Source organism: Mauremys mutica, chromosome 7 (genome assembly GCF_020497125.1).
Source record: "Mauremys mutica isolate MM-2020 ecotype Southern chromosome 7, ASM2049712v1, whole genome shotgun sequence".
NCBI lineage: Eukaryota > Metazoa > Chordata > Testudines > Geoemydidae > Mauremys > Mauremys mutica.
The window spans coordinates 120,298,902-120,322,364 of NC_059078.1; the positions used below are offsets into that span (position 1 = coordinate 120,298,902).

At 42.1% G+C, this 23,463-nt stretch overlaps 2 protein-coding genes across 3 annotated transcripts in view; one reads left to right on the forward strand and one right to left on the reverse strand.

Annotated features, from left to right (window-relative positions):
* Positions 1 to 1,319: 1,319 nt before the first annotated feature.
* Positions 1,320 to 3,822, forward strand: BBIP1 (BBSome interacting protein 1). Its single transcript, XM_045024798.1, has 2 exons — positions 1,320 to 1,574; positions 3,477 to 3,822. The coding sequence occupies exons 1-2, from the start codon at positions 1,529 to 1,531 to the stop codon at positions 3,644 to 3,646; spliced, it is 216 nt and encodes a 71-aa protein (XP_044880733.1). The 5' UTR covers positions 1,320 to 1,528; the 3' UTR covers positions 3,647 to 3,822.
* Positions 3,823 to 6,546: 2,724 nt separating this feature from the next.
* The window catches only part of PDCD4 (programmed cell death 4), a 34,370-nt gene continuing 17,453 nt past the window's right edge, over positions 6,547 to 23,463 (reverse strand). For both annotated transcript variants that reach the window (XM_045023692.1, XM_045023693.1), the window contains 8 exons: positions 20,800 to 20,913; positions 20,342 to 20,563; positions 15,056 to 15,153; positions 13,078 to 13,192; positions 12,121 to 12,228; positions 10,930 to 11,040; positions 9,767 to 9,906; positions 6,547 to 7,243 (listed from right to left, as the gene is read on the reverse strand). In XM_045023692.1, the coding sequence (XP_044879627.1) occupies positions 7,183 to 7,243; positions 9,767 to 9,906; positions 10,930 to 11,040; positions 12,121 to 12,228; positions 13,078 to 13,192; positions 15,056 to 15,153; positions 20,342 to 20,563; positions 20,800 to 20,913 (969 nt within the window). In that variant the 3' untranslated portion in view covers positions 6,547 to 7,182. The remainder of the gene's footprint in view (positions 7,244 to 9,766; positions 9,907 to 10,929; positions 11,041 to 12,120; positions 12,229 to 13,077; positions 13,193 to 15,055; positions 15,154 to 20,341; positions 20,564 to 20,799; positions 20,914 to 23,463) is intronic.

Consider the following 23,463-nt stretch of genomic DNA (forward strand, 5'->3'; position numbering starts at 1 on the left):
GCTGGTTTGATGGCCCTAGAGAAGGAAATCCTGCTCTTGCAAGGTACTGAATACCCTCACCTCATGTTGATGTCAGTTGGAGTTGCAGAAGTTCAGCACTTCTCAGTGGTAATATGGACTTCTCCACATTGCCCTACCAAAGACCATCAGTGCTGACAGGGAGAATCCCACTGTGGGCCGTCAAGTTCAAGTTCCCTGGCACATTCAGTTTTCTCAGGCTGGCAACAAGGGGATAATTCGGGATAAGTATGGTGGGCAACTTCTGTACTGCAGAGCCCTGTCCCTTAGGAACTGGGCAGAGGCTCACCACCTCCTTTCATGTTGATGTCATTAAGCAAGCTGCCAAGTGATAACTTAGAGCCTCCAACCTAGGCTGGGCTTCAACCAGAGATCTAAAGGCAAAGGGCTTTCTATCCCCTCCCCCTTTAGTGATTTTCCAGAACATTCTAGAAACATGTCAAATAGGAAAGGTTGCCATCTGTTTTTAACCATTTGGGCAGATTTTGTGGTGCCTGGTTGGTTCCTCATGAAAAGATTTAATATGCTAGGTTTGGTTTTCACTTGGGACCAGCATTCCTCATAAAATGCAAACACATGCAGCTGTGCATCAAAATCTTTAACTGCCATATGCATCACATGGCAGGGGGCAGGGCCAATACCTGGTCCCACTCTACATGCTGGGCCTTCAGCCTGCCGAAACTGCAACAGACCCAAGGGTTATGGGGGGTGGACGGACGACTCCTGGGTGGGATCCCTCAAGGGCTGAGGTGGGTGGGTGGTTTTTCTGTTCTCTAAAGAGAAAAAGCCTTGCAGCGTCCGGAGTAGCTAGAAGCCAGGTAGGGAGACTGAAAACCAAGGCAGGTCAGATTCCACAGCTGTGGGCGTCCTCCCTCCGAACCAGGCTGCTAAACACTCCCAAGTGAGGGCCACATCCCAGCAGCCTGGGGCGGGGGCAAGGCTTCATTTGCAATAAAGCAGGGCAGACGGAGGCGGTATTAATTATGGAGGTGTGGCACGCTGGGCTTGCCTCTCACATCCACCAGCAACCCCACAGACCCTGCCCCCGGCATACAACAAGCCCAGGGCAGCTCCAGCCTCCCCCCTGTGCTATAGAACCACCAACGCACCACAATGCCCAGCATGCAGTGGGACTACAATTCCCAGCATGCAGTGCGATACTCTCGGACTACACTTCCCAGCATGCAGTGCCCCCCACAAGAGACCAGGCTTCTCAGCATGCAGCGACGACAGGGTCGCATGGAACAAGACAGCGCAGTGCATGGTGGGAGCGCGTTATGTTTGGGCCGCTGCGCATGCGTTGCGCTCTCCAGCAAAAAGGCGGGTCGAGGCGCAGCGCGCGTGCGTTTGCGCGCCCTGCGGCTGGGACCGAGAATTACGATGTGACGACAGGACGCTGCGTACGCGGTACGCGTCCCGTGCTGGCGCGCGGATACGGGCAGGTTGCCTGCCCAGGCCCTAGCAACGGGGGCGGACCTGGCCGGGCTGGGAGCCGCCGCTCGACGCCGCCATGCCGGAGGGCAAGTCCCTCTTCCGGGAGGTGCTGCCCAAGCAAGGTAACTGCTCCCCCCCGGAGAGCGGGGGGGGGGTCACACCGCCGCCAGCCGGGGGAAATCGGGGCGCTCTGCCTCTGACCACAGCAGCGAGGGGTTAGCGGGCACGTACCCCGGCTGCTCGGGGGCAGCGAGCCCGGCTGGCTCAGTTCAGTTAGCACAGGGGTGCCTGCCCTGGGTGATCAGGTGTTCTCATTTTATAGGGACAGTCCCAATTTTTGGGTCGTTTTCGTATATAGGCTCCTATTACCCCCCTGTCCCGATTTTTCACATTTGCTGTCTGGTCACCCTAGCCTGCCCGCACAGCTACCAGCCCAGGGGTAGGCAACGTATGGCACGTGTGCCGACTTGATTGTCAGTGGCACTGACACTGCCGGGGTCCTGGGCACCGGTCCGGGGGGCTCTGCATTTGAATTTGATTTTAAATGAATCTTCTTAAACATTTTAAAAACCTTATTTACTTTACATATAACAATAGTTTAGTTATATAGTATAGACTTATGGAAAGAGATGCTAAAATGTATGACTGGCACATGAAAGCTTAAATGAGAGTGAATAAATGAAGACTCGGCACAGCACTTCTGAAAGGCTGCCAACCCCTGTACCAGGCTTTCCTCTCTGGGGTAGATGGACATGCACCCCCCCCGCCCCATGGTAAGATCTTAAGAGTAGAGACCTTGCCTTGGTTTTCTGTTCAGCACCATGCACCGCTGTGGTGTTATATGTAAATGGGACTACCCCCTGATAAATCAGTCTCACCATCTCTTACAGCAGGGGTTCTCACACTGGGGATCGTAGTCATATGGGGGGTTGCGAACTGTCAGCCCCCCGGAAAAAAAAACAACCCTGCTTTGCCTCCAGCATTTATAGTAGTGTTAAATGTTTTTTAAAAAGGGTTTTTAATTTACAAGGGGGGGTTCTCTCAGAGGCTTGCTGTGTAAAAGGGGTCACCACTACAAAAGTTTGAGAACCACTGCCTCTTACAGCAACTAGAACCTCCAGCAAACCAAAAGCCAGCTACTCCCGAACCTTCCTGATTTAGACAAGGCCAATGAAGTGTGTGTAGGCATATTCTCAATTAAAGCAGGAATCCTGTTTTTATTTTGATCACTCTTCCGCTTACCAGTGAGGGTATTTGAAAGCACATACATTTGTGTTTACAAACTATTGTAAGCCCTGACAGAAAACAGTAGAAAGGAAGCTCACATGATGATTACCATTTTACTTACCTGCCCCGTATCCCACCCCCCATCTTAATCATAAAATGGTTTTGACAACTTCATTCAAATTGTTAGTTCTAGCAATATAGTTTGAATGTTGGGATTGCAGGGCTGCTTTCAGACAGTAAAGCACTGAATTCTAGTAGCTGTGCTGGTAAAAATGTAGGCACTGAAAGGCAGGAAAGCTGTCGCATGAGGAAATAAGGTGGTATATTACATAAGCAATCTGCTTGGCAACTATTAGAAAGCTGAGACTCCTAGTCATTAACTTGATTTTTAGAAGATAAATAGAAGGAGCAATGATAGTCTAGATGTCTGTATTTTTTGCACAGATCTGAATATATAAAAGTCCCAACCCTCAGCCATGTGACTTTCCAGTTCCTGAAAAAAATATTTTTTTTCATGTGATTTAAAAATCAGATTATAGGTCCACTTAAAAACAAGCCGGTTTCTTTCAGTTGAGGATAATGACTCGTGCTTTTGCAAACCTTTTCCCCAAAAGAACAGTATATTCTTTCAGAAAAACTAATGCTATCTTGTCCAAAATTAAGTATTATCTTGTATATACACACTAGGTTTTCCAATGACATTTGGTGCTCTTATCTGAGATGTATTTCTACTGGGTTGTAAAATTATGCCAATTATATGAAATTTACATATTCTTATTTTTCCTTCTACACTTCAGGGCAGTTGTCAGTGGAGGATGTGGCTACCATGGTGTTATGTAAGCCAAAACTGTTGCCTTTAAAATCTGTTACCCTAGAAAAGCTAGAGAAAATGCAGCGAGCCGCCCAGGAGACCATTCGCCAGCAAGAAGCGGCACAGAGGGAGCAGCAGCAACAAAGCCAACAATAGGGTCCATGATGGCTCACCCCCTCTAAGAAATATTTCACCTAAATATTGTACCTTAGTTTGTGTATATTAATCTAGTGATGTTTGCTGTACAGGAATGGTAGACATCCAAACTAAACTTTCTTAGCTCATGTCTTCTTACATTGTACATATTATAAATGTCTGTAGATTTTGCTTAAGATTAGTCTGTTAGTATACTTACTACTACCTTCTGTATAGTTGGGGCTTTCAGCTTATCTCAGCTTGATTTCTTTTTTTAAAAGCTCCATAATTGTGCTGGCTTAAAAAAAAATAGCCCCATGAAGAGTCAACATATTTAATCTTTTTTTTGGTAACCTATTCACCTTAGAGTAACTCCTCACTTAATGTTGTATTTACGTTCCTGAAAAATGCAACTTTAAGTGAAACAATGTTAAACAAATCCAATTTTCCCATAAGATTTAATGTAAATGCAGGGGGTTAAGTTCGAAGGAAATTTTTGGGGGGCAGACAAAAGGCATTATATACTGTACAGTACTGTGCTGTGGTTGGGAAGTGCCCCTGGCTTACCCCACACAGGCACAGCCCACTGCAGGCAAGGGCGCTAGGAAACAGCTTCACAGCAGCAGCGGCAGCTTCCCCGGAGAAGAACAGGTGCCCACTTTGCCAGGGGATGCTCCAGGCCCGCCTCTTCCTGTCCCTGCTCCACTCCAGGCCACATCCTCCCATCCCCACTCCACCTCCTCTCCAGAGCAGCTGCATCCCCACTCCTTCTCCCCCAACTCCTAAGTGCTGCCAAACTGCTGTTTGGCTGTGCTTAGGACTTTCTGTGAGGGAGGGGGAGGAGTGGAGACATGGCTCTTCCCTACTTCTCCCCCTCCCTCGCAGAAAGTCTTAAGCTTCCCCCACTGCCAACAGCTGTTTGGTGGTGGGGGAAGCACTGGGAGGGAGGGAGCGGAGGTGGAGAAGAGGAACTTGTGCAATACTCCTGTATTAAAGTCACTGCTCTTCCACAGAATCTTACAAGCAGTGGACAGAGCAGGCAGACAAATGACGTAAGGGAGCATTGCACAACTTTAAATGGGCATGATCCCTAATTGAGCAGCGACGTAACTTTGAAACAATGTTAAGTGGGAGGATGTTATGTGAGGCCTTACTGCACTTTATTCATTACTTGAGGCTGCAGCTGTACAGCTAACACTTCTGAAATGTTACAAATCTTGCCTGGCCATTCTGGTCTACTATCATGTTAGAGCACAGCTCTGCTAGAGGTTAAGCAGTGTTTACTGTTTAAAGCACTACATAAGTGCTCTACAATCCACATGCTTACTGGAATAGTCTTGAAATGTATTGTGCCTGATGAGTATCGGATAAGGTTGATGTCCAGAGTGGGGGATCATTTGAGATGATTGGGGATCAAACCCTCCAACTGCTCTTATCCTTTCAGGATTTATTTTAGCTAATTCATTGCCTCCTTTTAGTGAGTAAAATTTGCTCTTACACCATGGGTTGATACAAATTGATGCACCAAACAGTGAAATGTGCATGCGCAGTAAGTCTGCTGCAAGCAAAAGTTGTAGGCAGTCTGCCACAGTTAAGTGGGTGGCACAAGCTGACATGCTGCAACTGTTGAACTGAGTTCAAGCTCTAGCCACAGCAGTTTTTTGAGAATGTGTTGTGCAGATGTTGCTTTGCCCTCATTGGGCAGGAGGCATGTTTCATAACTTTTGCCCTAAAACCACAATTTCTAATGTTAGATTCTAATTTGTCAAAGATCTTAGTCTTGTCATCTTTCCCCCTATTAAGTTAATATTAACAAACAGCTAGGGTAATGTAATCATGCTTCATACTCAAACCTCTTTCTGAACAATGGGACTAAGGTGGGGGGCCAGGTGAAGGGAGCACATCTTTCAAAATCCCTGGGTCCTACACATGCCTATCAGAACATGTGGTGTATCTCATCCAGTGCACTAAATGCCCAATGACGACTATGTGGGTGAAACCAGACAATTACTGTACTCTTGAATGCTTATTTCACCCACCCAGTCTCTTTTAACAGGTTTGGGGTAGTTAATACCAGTACAGCTACTCATTCCATTACTCTTATAAAGGAACAGGTGTATACATCAATACAGGGGCCCTGGATAATGTTTACTAGAATTGCAGGCTGCTGCTTTACTTATTACAAAATGGCATACAATATCAGTTCTAGGATAAAACTGTTATAGTGGGTGCTTCATATTGAAGAGTACCTTCTGCTTTGGAACACTTGCTCGTTAATGGTCTCACAGACACCAGAATTTATAATGATCAGCCTTGTTATATTTAGGATCAAGAGCTGTTTATGGGCAGTCACCTTTGTTTTCTACACTGAGACAATAGCATATACTGTTAATACCATCTACATGTTTGAGCTTCCATTATACCCCTGTGAACCATATTAGTATCTAATGCCAAAGGTTGGTTTGTTGGGTATTTGTTTTTTTTAAGATAACCCTTTTCTAAAGCAATTTTAAAAGAAGCGGTGAAAGAGTAAATATAAATCTGGAGAGGCTACTAGCTTCAAAAGCCTGAATAAATAGGAGGTCAGGCGCTTAAACAAGTTAATTTTGGAAATGCAAACATAACTAAGGTAATTACTTTCATGGTAGCAAGTACGTACTGACATTTTGTGGTTAAAAACACAAAACACAATTGCACAGTTAACACTGAGGAAAAGATGTGATTGCATAAATTGTACCCATTTTCAGGGAAATCTTTGGTAAAATGTCCCTTTCAGTTTAGGTATTCATTAATCCTCTGCAAAATGCTATGCAAAAGGGTACTTTCTAGATATGTATTTTATTGGCACCTGGTTCAAAGATTATCTGCAGAGGACCTAAAGAGTTTTCCAAAACTGCTAATATAAAAACAAAGAAAGAGGATAGCTTTACAAAAATTTATTTTGTAATACATTCTACCAGAATTGTTCATTTTTTCCAGTTTTGTAGAGAAATAGATGTTCCAGCCACCTTTTACTGCACTGGTCTTTAAGACCAATCAGTGCATTCCCCTGGAAAAGACGAATACATCTTATGACCAATCCATTTTTTAGATTCTTTAAAGAAATAACCATTTTTCCTCCCAAAGCACAGCATTTCAACAGCAGCAGCCAAAATGAGGTTACAGCAGCTTAACTTGACCCCTCTATAATAAAGCTTTGTATAAACCAGTGATTTTACTACATAAACACTGTCCTTGAAGGAAAGGAGTGACAGTCAGACATCAATGCAGAACATGGAATGATTAGGTCAAACATATGGCACTTACAAAAGGTTAGCTTATTTGAAGGCACCACCACTGAAATGTGGTTACTTGTTCTCTTCTACTATATGCCCAGAGAAAGGAATTTCCTTCCTGAATATAAATTTACAAAACTATTTCAGAAATGATTTGTACCAAAACAAGTGCTTTAAAAAATATATATATATATGAACTGTGCTAAGCAACTCTTACAATTTAGATAAAGAATATATTTTTTCCCTTTAAACATCTAAGGCTGCAAGAGTTGGTTTCTGTACTCAGTAGCTCTCTAGTTTAAGACGACCTCCATCTCCTTCACTTACAAAGCGCTTCCTTCCCCTGTAAGCAAAAAACAAAAATACAAGATTATAAATTTCACATTAGTGTCAATAGTCTTTCCTTATCTACCATAGCTTAGAGTGATCCCCTGCACCACTTTAAGGTCCTGGGAGTAACATGGAGGTGGCTGGTGATCAGCAATATTACCTGTCAAATTCTTGATCATCTGAAAAGGCCACATAATCAATCTGAATATTCTAGACAGAACACTGTTTGTGTATTTATACTAGGCTTTTCAAAACTTGACTCAAGTTTCTTAACAGGCATAATACTTCTTTCTCCCTTTCTTAGAATTCCATATAGTGTTAGAACCTGAGAAAAAAGTGCTAGCTTGACAGCCAAGAAACTGCAGCTCTATTTAGCCAAAGAGCATGAGTAGCACAAAGTCATGCAATGCATCCTTCCCTATGCTGCCCTGTCATTGGTCCTCAAACCCAAGTGGGAGAAATAATCTCTAGGACAAAGTTATAATCCTCTGCACATTTTATAGGGCATTCCAATTACAAAGCTCAAAATGCTTTGCTAACCATCTGGGGAGGTGAGAGGTTTAATTAAAGGTTACAAAAAGTTATTTTGATAGTGCTTCTACATACAGTCACTAGAACTGAAGTATAATGGAGCTTTATATTTTAAATGATGTTAAAAAAAAAACCTTATACCAGGGAATGTGTCAGTATAAAACCTAATGGATTTGACTCCTCAAAGAACAGAACAAGGGACAATTTTAGTCCCTAATTTATGGATATTGGCTCGCTCTGGGATGAGAATAAACTCATTAAAATTTTACAAACTGACTTTATTGCCATCAGGAAGATTATTTCTACTTGAGAAACCTAATTTTCAGCAGATCAAATTAAAAAGACCTTTACAAAATACAGTATCTAACCTAACCCATAGTAACAATGACTTGTGAATAGGCAGCATAATTTGCAAAACTCATTTTTTTTTAAAAAGCTAAAGAGAAGTACAGTGTTAAGAGCTCAATGTCCCAGAGTGCAAGAAATAAGGCATGGGGCCACCTACTGAACAATGAGGATAAAACAAAACATTGACTAGCTGCTCGTTACATGAGCATTATCTATTTCATGTCTTAACTGAGGCAGGGGTCCTGTGGAAAAAAAATAGTAAACATGACCATGTAATAAAGACTGCATTATAATGCATATGTACAAGGGGCCAAATTAAGGTTGCACATTTCCTGGCATTTCCTAACTTTTATGTGTTTGATTTCACATCCTTAATAACCTTCTTTTAATGTAGTTGTGTGTAAATTCCTAGGTTTTAAAAAAGAAAACTTAAATTCCATCAGCAGGGCTGAAACCTTTAGATCCACCAAGAGCTTGGCCCCTTGAGCTAACGGAGTAACTGATTGCACTAGTAGGTTGTTATCTGCATTACAAAGCTATTGGATGCTTTGTCACTGGGTTTCACAGATACTCTCCGACAGCACAGGAATGGCAAGACTCAGGAATTCTCAGTTTCCATTCCAATTTCTGAAAGGAAGTCTGATCAAGCGGGCATAGGCTCTTCTACCTCTGTTTCCTCCTCCCTCTCCCCGCCCCATGTTTGACCCTTCTACCCATCTCCAACCTCTCCCTACCCCAGTCCTGTCTCTTCCCCATTCCCCACAGCTCCACATTCCAGTCCCCTTGCCCAGCAGGTCCTATGCTTACCCCTCCAGACTCCCAGTCTTAGTCTCCTTGCCCAGCCAGTTCCAGTTCCTTCAACTCCCAGCTTCTCATCTGATCGGTCTCTCCCTGCAACCCTGGCCTCCAGTTGCTGCCCCTCCCTCATATTACTCATCCCTAACCTCCCTCCCCAGTTCATCACCCAATCTCAGTGTCATCGTTCCCCACCCCACCCCCAATTCCTTGTTCAAATCTTCACACAGCTATTTCCAGTGCTCCTTCTAACCTTGCTCTCCTATCTGCATTCAAAAATCAGGCAACTTCATCCTCCATGCTACCCAAAAGGGGGTGTTCCCTGCTCTCAGTTCAGGCATGGCCTGCAGCAGGCTGGAGCTGCAATTACAGGGAAAGTCCTGGAGTGGCGCATGCCAAGTGCAGATGGAATCTTTGGGGAATGTAGCTGTTAAAATCTAAGACGTATAAGAGCATGTATGAACTGCGTTTTCAAAGGCTTATAAATTGACCAAATTTGGGCAGATTTTCATAGGGATAGCAAAAGACACATTCCTGACACAACAGCAACCTCCTGCCAAATTTCAAATTCCTGGTCCAAAGCATGGGAGCTCTAAAGCTTTCTGCAGAAAAAGTTGACACAATTTTTTAACATTGACCAAACAATGTATTATTTCCTAGGCTCATTCTCAGCAACTGCTCTACCCTTTTGGCTGATATTTTCCAAAAGAAGTCAGCCTCAGGCAGATACCCAGCATGGAAAGTTTCACTCTAAATTCTTAAAGTTTGGCAAAGTTCTAAGCAACTGAAGACAGGGTCTTATAATGGGAAATGTTAGGCAAATTTAATATACCAGCTCTTTTTATAATTATATTAAAAGTACCTTGAAGGACAGAGGTCTCTCAGTGGTTTGGAAATGATTCCGGCCTGAAAGCATTCCTCTACAAACCGCTCAAGCACAGAGTATGAATGTGGCACATCCAGGTTAATATCTGGGATTTCACGGTAAACTCGTTCATAACCCTGCAATATCAGAATTGGGTAATGAAGTCACATTTTGCTACAAGAAAGGTTACCCTTTTATACTCTGAGGGGATTATAATAATCCAAGTAATTTATTCATTTTTAAAAAGTATTAAACATAATTTCAAGGAATCTACACCACCTCATCTGCAACTTGGCACCACACTATAGAACACAGTATTACCTAGATGTATTTACTTACCCAGGTAGATTAACTAAATTTTAGGATTCCCAAAAATCAGAGGACCTGACTGACCAGTCTCATGGGTAGTAACATCAGAGAGGGAGCAGTTTCTGGACTTTTACTATTCCTCCGGTCATTAAGCATCTCTGTAACACACCAGCTTGGACAGCTGAATAATCTGTGCCTGACACAAATCACTTCCCCCCCAGAGCAAGGGAAGCAGAGTAGATGGTAGGGAGGAGATGGAAACTAGATTGTGAAGGTGTCACAGAGTGGTTCCCAGCGTGTGGGACAACACAGCTATATGCGGTCACTTGTTCAGGGCTTATGGCAGAACCACAATTTAGTTCAGATATAGCTAAATGATTTTGTTTTTATACTCTAAGTCATTGTTTTTTTAAGTCAAGTAAATCTAAATAAGGCTACTTCAGTAATAATGGCTGGTCAAGATCCATAAAAACATCCCTATGTTATATTGAAACATTATGAAAGATTTAATTTTTTAGTAATTAAACCGCATAATTCAGTAAGACACCTCAAAGTTTCCTTGTTATTAGAACATATTTTAAATTATTCTCAACTCTGCAGCTCCACAAGACAACACTGTTAAAGTTCCTTTGTACCCCCTTGAGACAACATTTATTGCTATATCTTGGAAACATCAGCTGTAGCCTATTTGTACAAGTCACTGGAGGGCCAACAGAACCATAGCAGTACAATTGATAACAATGGATCACCATCTATAGTTTAAGAGAAGGTGTAAAACAGGAATGATGTTTAAAAACACACAATTTTTTGTGAATTACTATTCCAATTATATTTTGGAAAAATATACTTACTCTCTTCATTTGGTCCAGAGTAATAACAGTAGACGTCCAGAGGGATTTCAACAAATCAAGCATCATTTTAAAGGTTGCTTCTCCAGTTGATTCTAAAACCATCACAATTGCCTAAAATAAAGCAAGAGGAAGTGTTTAACTAAAAGACAGTGCAAAAAGTACATTTGACAAGAAATGAAAAGTGAATGCCGCAAACAGAGTTGTAACATTTCCACATGGAGAAATGTGTATTTATCACATGCGCCTACAATGCTAGTATACTACAATGTAACAACAAAGCATGGGGTGGAAAAATTATTTGGGTAAGGATACGAAGCTTGACAACAAGGACGGTGTTACTATAGGTATACAGACCACCAGGCAAGAGGAGAGAGAGAACAAAAAGCTTTCTGGACTATTTCTAGAGGTACTGTAAATCACATGACCCTGTACTCGGGCATCAGTTAGCAGCAGTGTGGAGGGCTCTACTTTCTGATGTCATGTCTTTGCATCAAACACACACCACAATGGAGAATTAAACTTTATACACATTTGAAGGGTGTAAACACCAAGACAAAGGAGCTTCTTGAGAATGAAGGAGCAACTTATAAAAAGGGAAACATTTAGGTTCAATATCAGCAAAAATGTACTGACAGAAGGCAGTATTAGGCTGTGGAATAGTCTCTCCTCCCTCTCTCAAGGCATTTAAAAATAGATTAGACAAAATACTAGGAAGTATACTACAGGGAGCAATCCTCCACTAGTGAAGGATTGACTGTATAACCTAACAGAAGTGGTAAAGACCTATTAAAAGAACAATCTATCTGCTTGTAACCTGCGGTAATAAATAGCTCACAGCACTACCAACAAGAAAATCTAGGTTTAACAAAAACTAGAACATGGGATTTTTCTTGCCATTATTCCACAGCAGACAACTGTGAAATGGCTCTTTCAGCACAAAATATCCAGTAACTGCCCCATTCATGCGGTTAATACAGTTTAATTCTACATCTTCCTGAAGACACCAACAGTTTACCCAAGCACAAGTAGAAAATTTAGACATCTGATAACATTAATATTTAGGAGCTGAACTTCAGAATTCAGTTACATGATTTACATGTCCACACTGAAATAAAAACCTAGAATCTGCTCATATTTATCCACAATTTTAAAAAAAGTTACAAAGGAAAAGGAGTCTGATTTCTGTCTTACTTCATATACAAGTTCATGGTGAAAATGAGGCACTTCTAGTTCCTGAAGGCAACGCTCAGCTTCTGATACATCTCCAGAAAGTAGATACTCCTTCAGCAACATATCAATCTATTGGATTTGTTAAAAAAATACTAGGTATAGTTTAAAATCTTAAAATTAATCTGATAAATCCCCTACTCAGCCGAGCAACAAACTAGTGACATGCATTTAAAAACAAAAACAAAAAACCCCACCTGTATCCCAAACTGCAACTAGTATTTTAATAAACACACATCTTAAATTGAGAAATTATGTCTAACTATACAGATAGTATGAAGCTGAACACTTATCCAGACACCATTTCAAAACAAGCCCATCATTAGAAATAATGTTTGATAAAATGCCCAAGGGCCACTCAAGCTTAATATGACCAAGATCAAACTCATTTTCTTTTCTCCAAATCTTCTCCCATTTTTTGTTACTTATGGTGGCACTATCATTGTCCAGCTAAGACAGGTTTGCAACCTCAAAGTCACAAACTCCTTCCTTTAAATTTTCTACTAATATCTGGAACGTATCCCAAGCTTGCTGCTGTTTCTTCCCCATCCTAACTGGAGTTTCTGAAAAAGCTACCCTCCAACCACGAGGCCAAAGGGAGACTAATCAAATACAATCATCCCCTCTGGATTTCTCAGGCTTCTTATCTTCTATTAGTCTATCTTTTTAAGATAATAAACTCTTAATTGCAGGTATTATCGTTAGGGTGGTCATTGTACAAAGCCAAGTACTAAACAAGCCTACAGAGGACAAACATCCTTTTCAGTCAATGTAATGGTCACCATCTTTAATTCATAATAAATACACATTTCAAAACAGCAGAATACAATTTAGGTGCAGGGTTAATGCATCTCTTTCCTCCCTCCCAGTCAATCTGCATGAGCTTTGACATACACGACAGGTTTTTTACAAATTAGCTACCTCTTTAACAAGATGTTTTACAGATTGCTGTCCACCACCAGATCCCCATACGCTGTCTATACGCTTTCCACCTTTTTTCATACTCAACAGCACAGTAGCTCGATCCAATGCAGCTCTATAAAGCAAAGGTTGTGTTACAAAATTATTTACATAAATTCACTACAGAGGAGGGAAGAAAGAACAAGGAGTTTCTCTTATGTCAAGACTTGATTCTACGGGCCAGGCTATGTTCCAAATTTCTTCTTCATCATCATCAAGTATCCTTCCCTTATTTGACACAAGAGGACAGAACATCTCATTCCTTTTACTCAGCTAGTAATAGCTTCCCACAATAAGTGACTAGGGAGATCCAACTCCAAGAAAAAAAATGTACCCCTTATTTCAAGGCAACCCAACAAATATACATAATCACAAATGTCATCCTCCTCAGATGATGTGCTCACACGTCATCACAGGTAGTTCAGAAGACACTATTCAGCAATGCAAGGTCCACACTGACAACTTGGAACTGACAGCCATCAGGTGAGCTTCCTGAAGATCTCTTCCCCACCAACTTCTCCCTTTAGCTACATTCTGATAGGCTGCCACCACTGTGTGGTTTGTCCCTATCTGAATTGTCAAAGCAGGACCTTAGACATTCCTCTACCCAGTGGAAAAAAAAGTGTGTTGGATTCCCTCTATGGTAAAATCTGGGATCTTTCAAGGCCCTGCATTTGCTTAGTAATCTAAGTCTCCAAACATGTGGCTAAACCTAAAGTGCCTTTACCTTGGAAAATGGTTACTCCCTTTGGGTTCAAAGAGTTCTGGAACTCCTGAGGTCTGGAGACAAAATGGTGCTTCAGCAGAGGAACACCAAACACAGAGTTTCTAAAAAGACAGGGGAACTAGAGAAGCTTGCCACCTCACTGAGAAGAAGTAGGAGGTATGAAAAATCCTAGATTCAGATTGGCTACCATATACCTGAACAAGGAGGAGTACTCAGCCATTTATTGAGGCTGATCGTAGTCATATCATGGAAAACTGTACTCACTATTTGGAGTGGCTAGGTGAGGTGAGAAGTAAACTGACTCAGAAGTGCTAAATATATGGATATACTTAATTATTGGGACCAAAAGTTCTTCAACCACAGTAAAAGGATTTGCATAATTGAATGACAAAGTTTTCACACTTGGGTGCCTAAAGTTAGGTAACCTAAACAGTAGCCTAATTTTCAGAGGTACCAAGTACCAACACCACTAACTGATGTCAATGGAAGCTATGGGTGCTCAACATCTCCAAAAACCAAGCCTGAAAGGTAAACACGGTACACAAAAACTGATGCATCCAAAATCTGAGGGTATTTTTCAAACTCTCTACCTCCCCATCCGTTGCACATAGGCTGCTCCTTCAAACAGTTTTGACTCTGAAACTGAGTCCTCATATCCACATAGGACAATATAAAGTCTGTGAATGTGAAGGACTGACACTCTCTGTGCAGCACTAAGCATGAAGCAAAAAGGGTTTGTTTGTTTATTTAACAAAATCCTTACGTTGCTTCTCCTGATGCTGTATTTACCTACTGGTCGTATACAGTCTTTTTCTAAAGCAAAATGCTCCCTAATAGTTTCTGATTTGATCAGAATTTTTCTTAAATATAAGTTAGTAAGCTCTTTTCAAGTGGCTGAGGAAAGGTTAAACTGTAAAAATTCACAATTTGCAAAAATGCTAGTCAAATTTAATTTACTGCCCGAGTTAAACAGATTAAACTAAGATACTAAAGACTGAGTTTGTCAGAAGCGTTTAGTATCTCTTGGTTTAAAAGTCTGGGGCGTTTTTTTTGTGACAGGCTTCCTTTGAGGGTTTTTGTTGTTCACTTGTTTTTATACTAGAAGAGAGTGGCCACACCTACTTTATTTTTAAATACCAAATTACAGGTTTGCTTGCTCAGGATTTAAAAAAACTGACCTATACACACTAACTACAAAGAGCAATCACTTACCGAGCCTGGACACAATCCACGGTGCCTTTGTAGCTGTCTATGTAAGTACTACATAAAATCCCATCTCCAACTGCTCTTGCAATAAACTGGCCCACTAACTGCAACAGAAGAGAAATATTTTTGAGACACTGAATTCCACATGATTTCTGAACAGACATTTTAACTTGCATAGTTATTCAGGCTTTGTTTTTAAAATGTGGAGGTTATTCACCTTGGGTAGTAGCTGGAATTATTCATCTATGGGTGCTCCACTTTGGGTGCACACAGCCCCCATGCGCCTTTGATCAGAGATTTTAGATAGCAGTGCCCATTTGACCTAGTCATGAGCTTGTCATCCTCATGCCCCATACCAAGGATATGCACAGCTGTGCAGGCAAGCCACTCTCAGTTCCTTCTCTACCATGAAGTCACATAAGATAAAACTTTGAAGCAAAGGGGAAGGAAGGCAAATAGTTGAGTACCCATAGGGATACACATCTAGAAGAATTCCAGTTACTGCACAAGATGGGTAACTTCTTTCTTTGAATATTGGCCAATGGGGGCTTCACTTCAGGTGACTCCTGAGTGGTGTCCCTTGAAGAAAGAGGAGGCTTTGGAGCTGGATCCAATACTGAAGAAAAGACTGCCGTGACAACAGCACCAACCAATCTAGAGGCATGTATCAGGATGTATTGCACGGAGAAAGTGTGCACTGATGCCCAGATTGCTGTTTAGCAAATTGAAGCCATTGGTACTTTTAACAGTGCCAGAGTTAGAGGATGGAGAGACAGACCAGAATCCTGAGACAGCAGACAGGAAACGGTCAGAAGCTGAAAAGAGGGACAAGAAGCAAGGCACATCAGGTAAGTGTAGCAAACCTGCCTCGGCCAAGTTGGTGCAACTAGAGTAACTCTGGCTTTGTCTTGATTGATCTTGTTCAATACATTCGGAATCGGTGGTGTTGGAGGATATGCACAGAGAAGGCCCTTCATTCAATGAATGAGAAAGACATCTCCCAAAAACTGATGACCCAGATCTTCTCTCAAACCAAATTTCTTGCACTTTGTTGGCGGCAGCTGCAAAGATGTCCACTTGCAGAAACCTCCAAGTCAGAAAAATCTGAGGGTTCAAGGGTCCAGAGCTCCCACTCATAATCCTGGGAGAACTCAGACCATCAGCCATGGTGTTCTGCATGCCAGGAAGGTCAGAAGCTGAGATGAGAATGTGATTGGCTATACACTAATTCCATAGCTTTATTGCTTCAGCACAAGAAAGGGGATCTCATCCCTGCTGATGATTTAAGTAGAATGTTCAGGCTACATTGTCTCAGGATTTTGACAGATTGGCTTCTGATTAAGGGAGGAAAGTGGAAAGTCAGGCATTTCTGACTTCCCATAATTCTAGGAGATTGATGTGGAGAGACTTCAGGGGGGAGGGATAGCTCAGTGGTTTGAGCATTGGTCTGCTAAACCCAGGATTGTGAGTTCAATCCTTGAGGGGGCCATCTAGGGATCTGGGGCAAAATCAGTATTCGGTCCTGCTAGTGGAGGTAGGGGGCTGGACTTGATGACCTTTCAAGAGCCTATTTCCTAGAAGTGGAAGGGACATCTCCATTAATTTATTTAGATTCGAGGCAACCATTTGTTTTGGATGGTGTGCCCCGCACCCCCTCAGCAGAGCTCCCCACCCCACAACTGGTGCATCCAAAATTACAGTAAATGGTAGGTAGAGGGTGGGTAAAGGAACTCCTGCATGGATTTTGGATGTGTCCTTCCATCGAGTGAGTCTAGCACCCAACCAGGGACAGACACCAACTTGCCTAGACCATGTTTGCTAGGGATATAAACAATTCTGGAGCAACCTGGACACAGCAAAGATGTACTGGCATGTTGTGTGACAAAAGTATAATCTGCCTCCAACTGCTGGGTCATTTGGTAATTTGTTGCAGTTGGTATGGGGGGTTATTTCAAATTTTGGCAATAAGTCTTGTCAGTGTCCTAAGTCTGTCCACAAGGAGGCATGCTCTGAATGCTATGGCATCCAAAGAAGGTCCTATGAAATCTGCTGAAGTATAGTTAGAATGGATTTTTCTGTATCATTCTGAGGTTCTAGGTTGCAGAATAGGGACATGGCTGTCTGTATTGCAGAGAGAACTTCGATGCATGACCAGAACTTGAACAGCCAATTGTCAAGGTAGGGGAAAATTCTTATTCTTCTTCACTGACAAAGGTGAACAGCTATTACTGTCAGGACTTTGGAAATATCCTGGAGGGCAGATGAGAAGCTGAAGCAAAACACTCTATACTAGAAACTTTTTGTAAGAGGAGTGAATGGCAACGTGAAAAGTATGTGCCCTGGAGGTCAAGGCTGCAAAACAATCTCTGGAATCTAGCAACAAAAATATATTTGTGAGAGTTACCATTCTGAATTTCTGTAATTTCATGAAGCTGTTTGGAAGTCAAGATCTAATATTGGTCTCCATCCCACCTTCCTTTTTGGGACCAGAAATTACTTGGAGTAAAACCTCTTCCCTCTGTGGCAGACTAGAACAAGTTCCATGGTTCCTATGCATAGAAGGGAGGTGGTCTGTCTCAGCAACTGTTTGTGAAAAGAGTCCCAGAGGAGGAACAGGGAAATGGATTGAGTAACCCAAGGTTATAACCTCCAAAACCCATTTATCAGATGTAATTTGCTCCCATGCAGGTTGAAAACCGGAGAAACTATCTCCAAAGGGAGGGAAGCAGGTAGTATGTTGTAGTTGAAGAATCTCAAGATGGAGATGTTCTGAACCCTCCGCCATACCACCAAATTTGAGGTTTCAATGATGACACAAGGCTGGGTGATATTAGTGGGGGGCCTCTTCTTTTGATATCTTGGTCTCTTAGGCAGTTTGGCTGGTCTATGAAAACTGAAGAATTGGACCAGATGGGATTTCTGTGTCATTTGGGCTCTGCTAAATTTTCTTTTATCTGCAGTTGTATATAAACCTGTGTGTGGCCCTTGAATCCAATAAAGGTGTGCAAGGATTAGTCGATGGACTCACTCAAGTGTCAGTCCATCAAAGAGAAGGTCTTCTACAGTAAACTGAACCTCCTTAGGCAATCCTGACAGCTGCAGCCAAGATGCTCGACATGACAACAGCTGAGAGATGACCCTCAGTTATGGTAGCCTAGAACTGTTCCCAGTGTTCTGAAGATGATAATTTAATTTAAAAAAGCATTGAATTGTGCTCATAGTTTGCCAGCAGAGACTGATAATTCTCTTTTCTAAACTGGGGAATTGCAGAGAGAGGACACACCCAAAGAGGTTGAGGAGCTTCTGGTCTTTACTGAACAGTGTAGACTTAGTAGGATGTCTGCCATACTCAACAACCACCTTCATAACTCTGTTTAGTTGTGAGGAGGGTATGAGAATAAAAAAAGTCCAAAATGGTCGATCTTGATAGCGACTGAAGCTCTTTTGGCACCGGGGGTGGTATCTAGGCCTGGATCCAAGGCTGGTCAGAGGCAGTATTCCATCACGAGGAGCCAAAGTTTCATCTGTTTTTTTCCTAGTTCTACTTTTAGAAACTGAGGTCTTGCACTTGGCTGAGATGTGGGATACCTGGTCGACAATGACCCCTCAGAACTGGGAGGGGAGGGGTATTAAATGCAAACCCCCCAAATGAACTTAAGAGGTATGTGTGATGGGTCTCTGGGAACCCAGGATTGTGAGTCACCTTGTTACCCACCTGCCTGCAACATAATGAAGTCTTGCTTGTGGTACCTGGGTATTTGCTTGAATGGCTAACAGGCTGGTGGTGTTAGGGAGCTCTCTCCTCTGGGCTCTTCAAGCCCTGTTTTTCCCTTGCAGCTTAACAACAGGTGCACCCCAGCCCCAGAGTCCCTTTGAATCATTTCCCTGTGATATCCAGCCCCTGTCACTGGCTAATCAAAAGAAATCCCAGATCCTCTGCCCCCAAAGGAGCTCTGTACCCCAGTTCACAAGTTTTACCTCAAACTACTGTTCCTGTAAAAAACAAATTAAAAAAAAAATACACACAACACATGTGAGCACTTACAATAAAACAAAAGTAGGTTTACTTAAAAAAGAATTCAGAGTTAACTAGGAACCAGAGAGTGGTGGAAACAAATGACTACAAAACAAAATCCTAAAACCTACAAACCTGTGTCTATGCTTATTAAACATTTACTTTGCCTATTTAATAAAGTAGGTTTTCCCTGCCAAGTTCAGTCTGTTGAAGAGCTGGCTGGCTTCACAGGAACCAGGATCCAATTTTTCATGAGAACATCCCTGCTCCCCAAGATGTCTCCTCACTGAAAGGAGGAAGAGTGTCTTTCTCCTCTCTCTCCTATATTGAATCAGTCTTTTGTCTTTAATTATAGACAGGTTGAGCCTTTGTAAGGTTTTGTCTTGTCTGTGGTAATGTTCCTTTTTTACCCCCAATGATCGTTGTTTAGCCTTGCTCCATCCTAAAACTGAGTCTTGTCATGCCATCCTAGTTAGTTGTGATGTAAGGCAACTCCCTCCTGCTTGAATGGGACACCAGAGACATATTGTCCTTTAGTGACTAACTTTACTTAAAGTCTATAAAACATACTTTCTATATAAATATATATTCCTTAAATATTACATGTACATACTGCTTGCAACAATTATGAATCTTGACAAGGGCTTTCTGTAGATACTTTTACCATGCTACTTTTTATGAATAATAAATACCCTCCAAGACACGTGTTTGTCAGGTTGAGATAAGAGTTGTTTGCAGAGAACAGGAGACACTCTGCGTTACAGTATGATCATCAAAAGAACTAAAACGGAACTAAAGACTCGAGGCCAAGCTAGAGCAAAGTTGAAGTGTGCACACGAGAAGCTCTGTCTCAGGCCATCAGGCAGCTGAGAAGGAACTGAGAGCAGTTTGCCTGCACAGTTTTATGTATCCTTGGAATGGGGCACAAGAATATCTGGAGTGCCTGCGAAGGCTAAACGGGCACTACTACAAACAAAAAATCTGGTCAGAGGTAAATGGAGCACATGCGCACCTGAAGTGGGGCACCTATAGGAACACTACTTGAATAAGGGTTAGTTTTGCTACACAAAATTAAAAAAAAAAAAAGGGAAACTTCTCAAATTAAAACACCGGTCTGGGAGTTAGGAAGGGGAGTGGTGAGACAGAAGGGAGCTACAGCATACAAGTGATAATGCCACTAAAATACATTACACCTTATTTCATGAAGCAGTTTAACTGAACAACACCAGCCACGGAGGTTAAAGTCAAAGATCTGGTGCAAAGGGCTGTAGGCATACCTGTGGTGCTCTGGGAGAATCCAACATCAACTCAGGTAATTCTTTCAGTAGTCTATCAAATGATTTTTCCACATCACTTGTGCTCACTACTGTCCCACAAAGGTCAGAGAGGAGCTTAGATGTCATTTCTCTGTGACTAGCCTTCCCCTCTAATGACAAGGATACGGCCAACACTGGCACACTGTATTTCATTTCACCAAGATTTAAATCCCTCAGCATCTCCTAAATAAGATTTGAAGAAAATATATTAACATTTTAATAAAAAATGTTAACAATTAATAAAAGATTTAAAAGATTTAATAAAAAAAAATCAAATAATCACTACAAGGGCAGAGGGAAGGTTGTTTGGGTGCCTTAACTGCATTTCCATATCAGCACCTCTATAATCTCGTTTGTAACTGGCTGTGACTTCCCATGTCAAGTGTGATATTTTTAAAAATACAAGTTGTCAGACATACCGCAACTTCATTAGTATCTCCATGTTCAAAGTATTCCTGTAACATTGGTGTTAAAGTTTTATCAAATGCTCTTTCATCCAAAGGTGGAACTACAGTTTCATAGACACAATTCTCCTGTTTAAAAAAACAAAAGAAATCAGATACTGCATCTGAACAGCAGCAGCGTTTCTCTTGTTCTCTTTATTGCAGAGCTTAAATGCTTTTTAAATAATTAACTCTTTGGTACTTGCAGCCAAGATTTCTATCAGCAATGACTGCATCATGCCTTTGTAAATCAGTCTGTGGAAACATCAGTTCTAGAACAAAGATAACATTTCCCAAAAATATAAAAGCCGAATCTACTAGTAAGTAACATTATAACTTCCACCATCGTAAGTACCTAGGATTCTTCTGGCACCATTATTGTTAGAAACAAAAGTTTTCATGTACCATACATAGAAGGGAAGGAGACAAACTCATATCCAGCTCTGCAGGAAGGCAAACTCTTAACCAGACACCTTGTATCTTTCCCCCAAAAGCTACTCTCCCCTCCACGATAAAGAAGCAGCCTGTTTTTCAAAACAGCTACATGGCCAGACTGACAATAACATGTAAAAAGTGTGAAGGAGGAAAAGGACTGGGCATTTAATTTTCAGGGTCTTTGGTAAAGTCAGTTAGAAGCACTCACAAAGGGGGAAGAGATCATAGACTCATAGCAGCAATTGGCCACGGGGCAGCCTGACCTTGCAAGGCAATATAAGCCTAAGAACCAGAACTCCAGCACAGCCAATCTTCCTCCATATCCCTCCATTCCCCACTCCTCCTGGACTGACCTGCTAATTTTCAGAAGAAAGTAGGTAGATAGGGGTGTGAGAGTGTGGAAGGAATGGGATGGAAGGACAATTCCTTAACAGGTTATGTCTGGGTGGGGGCATGGGAGGAATAGATATATTAGTGTCCTGGACCACCCTAACAGAGTCTGTGCTGCACACTGCATAGGATATTCATTTGTAGTTCACTGGGGTACTGCAGCCTCCATATACAAGAGAACCATCACAGCTTGGACAAAGTGTAACATGGTGCTGTCTAATGGGGAAGCTAAAGAGGAAACCAGTACTTAACGTAGCCTGAAAAAAACATCCCACGGTGTCTTGCATAAACTGAGAGAAGCAGCTTTGGTAAGACAGTGCTTAAAGTGTCCGACTCAGCAGTTCGGCTTGATTTTTAAATGTTTGGAGACTTTTTTTTTTAAATCTGGGTCTACAACTCCCTATGACCCACTCAACTGGAAGCCCTGGAAGGGAAAGCCACACTTGAGGGTGGATATTTACACACTTATCCTAGGCCAGTGGTCCCCAAACTTTTCACGCTCATGCCCCCTCTTTACCCCTGTCTATACCCCCACTCCCCTGGAGCCATGGCCCCACTCCCGGCCCCTGGGGGTGGGCACAGACAGAAGTAAGGGGGCAGGGCTGGGGCCGGGAACAGAGCCACGGTTGGAGGCAGAGGTTGGGGCTGGAGCAGAACTGGGGGCAGAGCGGGGCTAGGTGGTGCTCCCATCCACTGTGGGGGCTGACCCAGGCACCGCCATGCCCCCCTGAACATTCCTCTGCACCTCAGAGTTTGGAGATCTCTGTCCTAGGCTCTTTAAATATTGTCGGTAGCCTTAGATTCAGACTACCTATTCTCAGCCCTCAACAAGCTACTACAAGCTATTTGAGAGGGCCAAGATACAACAGTGACTACTTTATGCATCTCTTTTTAGCTGTCAAGATACGCCCCCTTAAGCTCTGACACAGTGTGGGTAGTGGTGTCAACATCTGTTAAAGAATCTTTTGACTTCAGCCATTCGATCTATATTTTACCTTCAAAGCAGTGCATCAAGCTGATTTCCTAGATTTGATGTGCATCACCGTATTAAAAAGCCACAGTGTTCCACTTTGAAATTGACTGTATCTTGGTTCATACTCAAATACTGAAGATAGGAACATATGACCAATTTTTCCCCCTACCAACTGCACAGAGTCTGTACAATGAGCAACTGCACAAAGAGTTAAAATCTGAAAGGTGTACTGGCTTTGAACTCCTTCAGAGACCTGCAGTAGTTAGTGTTCATGTCCAATAATTTAAAACAGAGAAAAAGCTACCACACATACTTAGCAGTTGTACCTCTGCGTCTTTAGTATAAAGTATATGTCAAGAACCTGATTTATCTACTATTCTTTTTATCCATATGCAATAGGCACCTTAAAAATCAGTACCAACACTAGCGGTATCTAAATACTGAAAATGGAATTTGTTTTCACTTCTGTTGATACCAACTTAACACTTCAAAATATTACTGTAGTAAGAGACCCTGATGATTTGTGAACACTATTTTTGTAGTAAAACCAATACAAGAATGTAGGCATTTTTATAAAAATATATATGTTACTTACAATTTAAAGGGACTGAGAAACAAACATTTTTTCTTGAATGTCCATTAGTTTTTACAGAATTAGAGCTGAATCCTGCAAGGTGCTAAGTACCATGGCCCTGATCCAGCAAAGCACTTTAAGCATATGTTTAATTTAAGCATGAGTAGTCCCACTAGACAAACCAAGACACCTTAAAAGGCTACACCAAGCTCTTTGCTAGTGAATGGGCCTACTCACGTGCTTAAAGTTAAGCATACACTTTATCAGG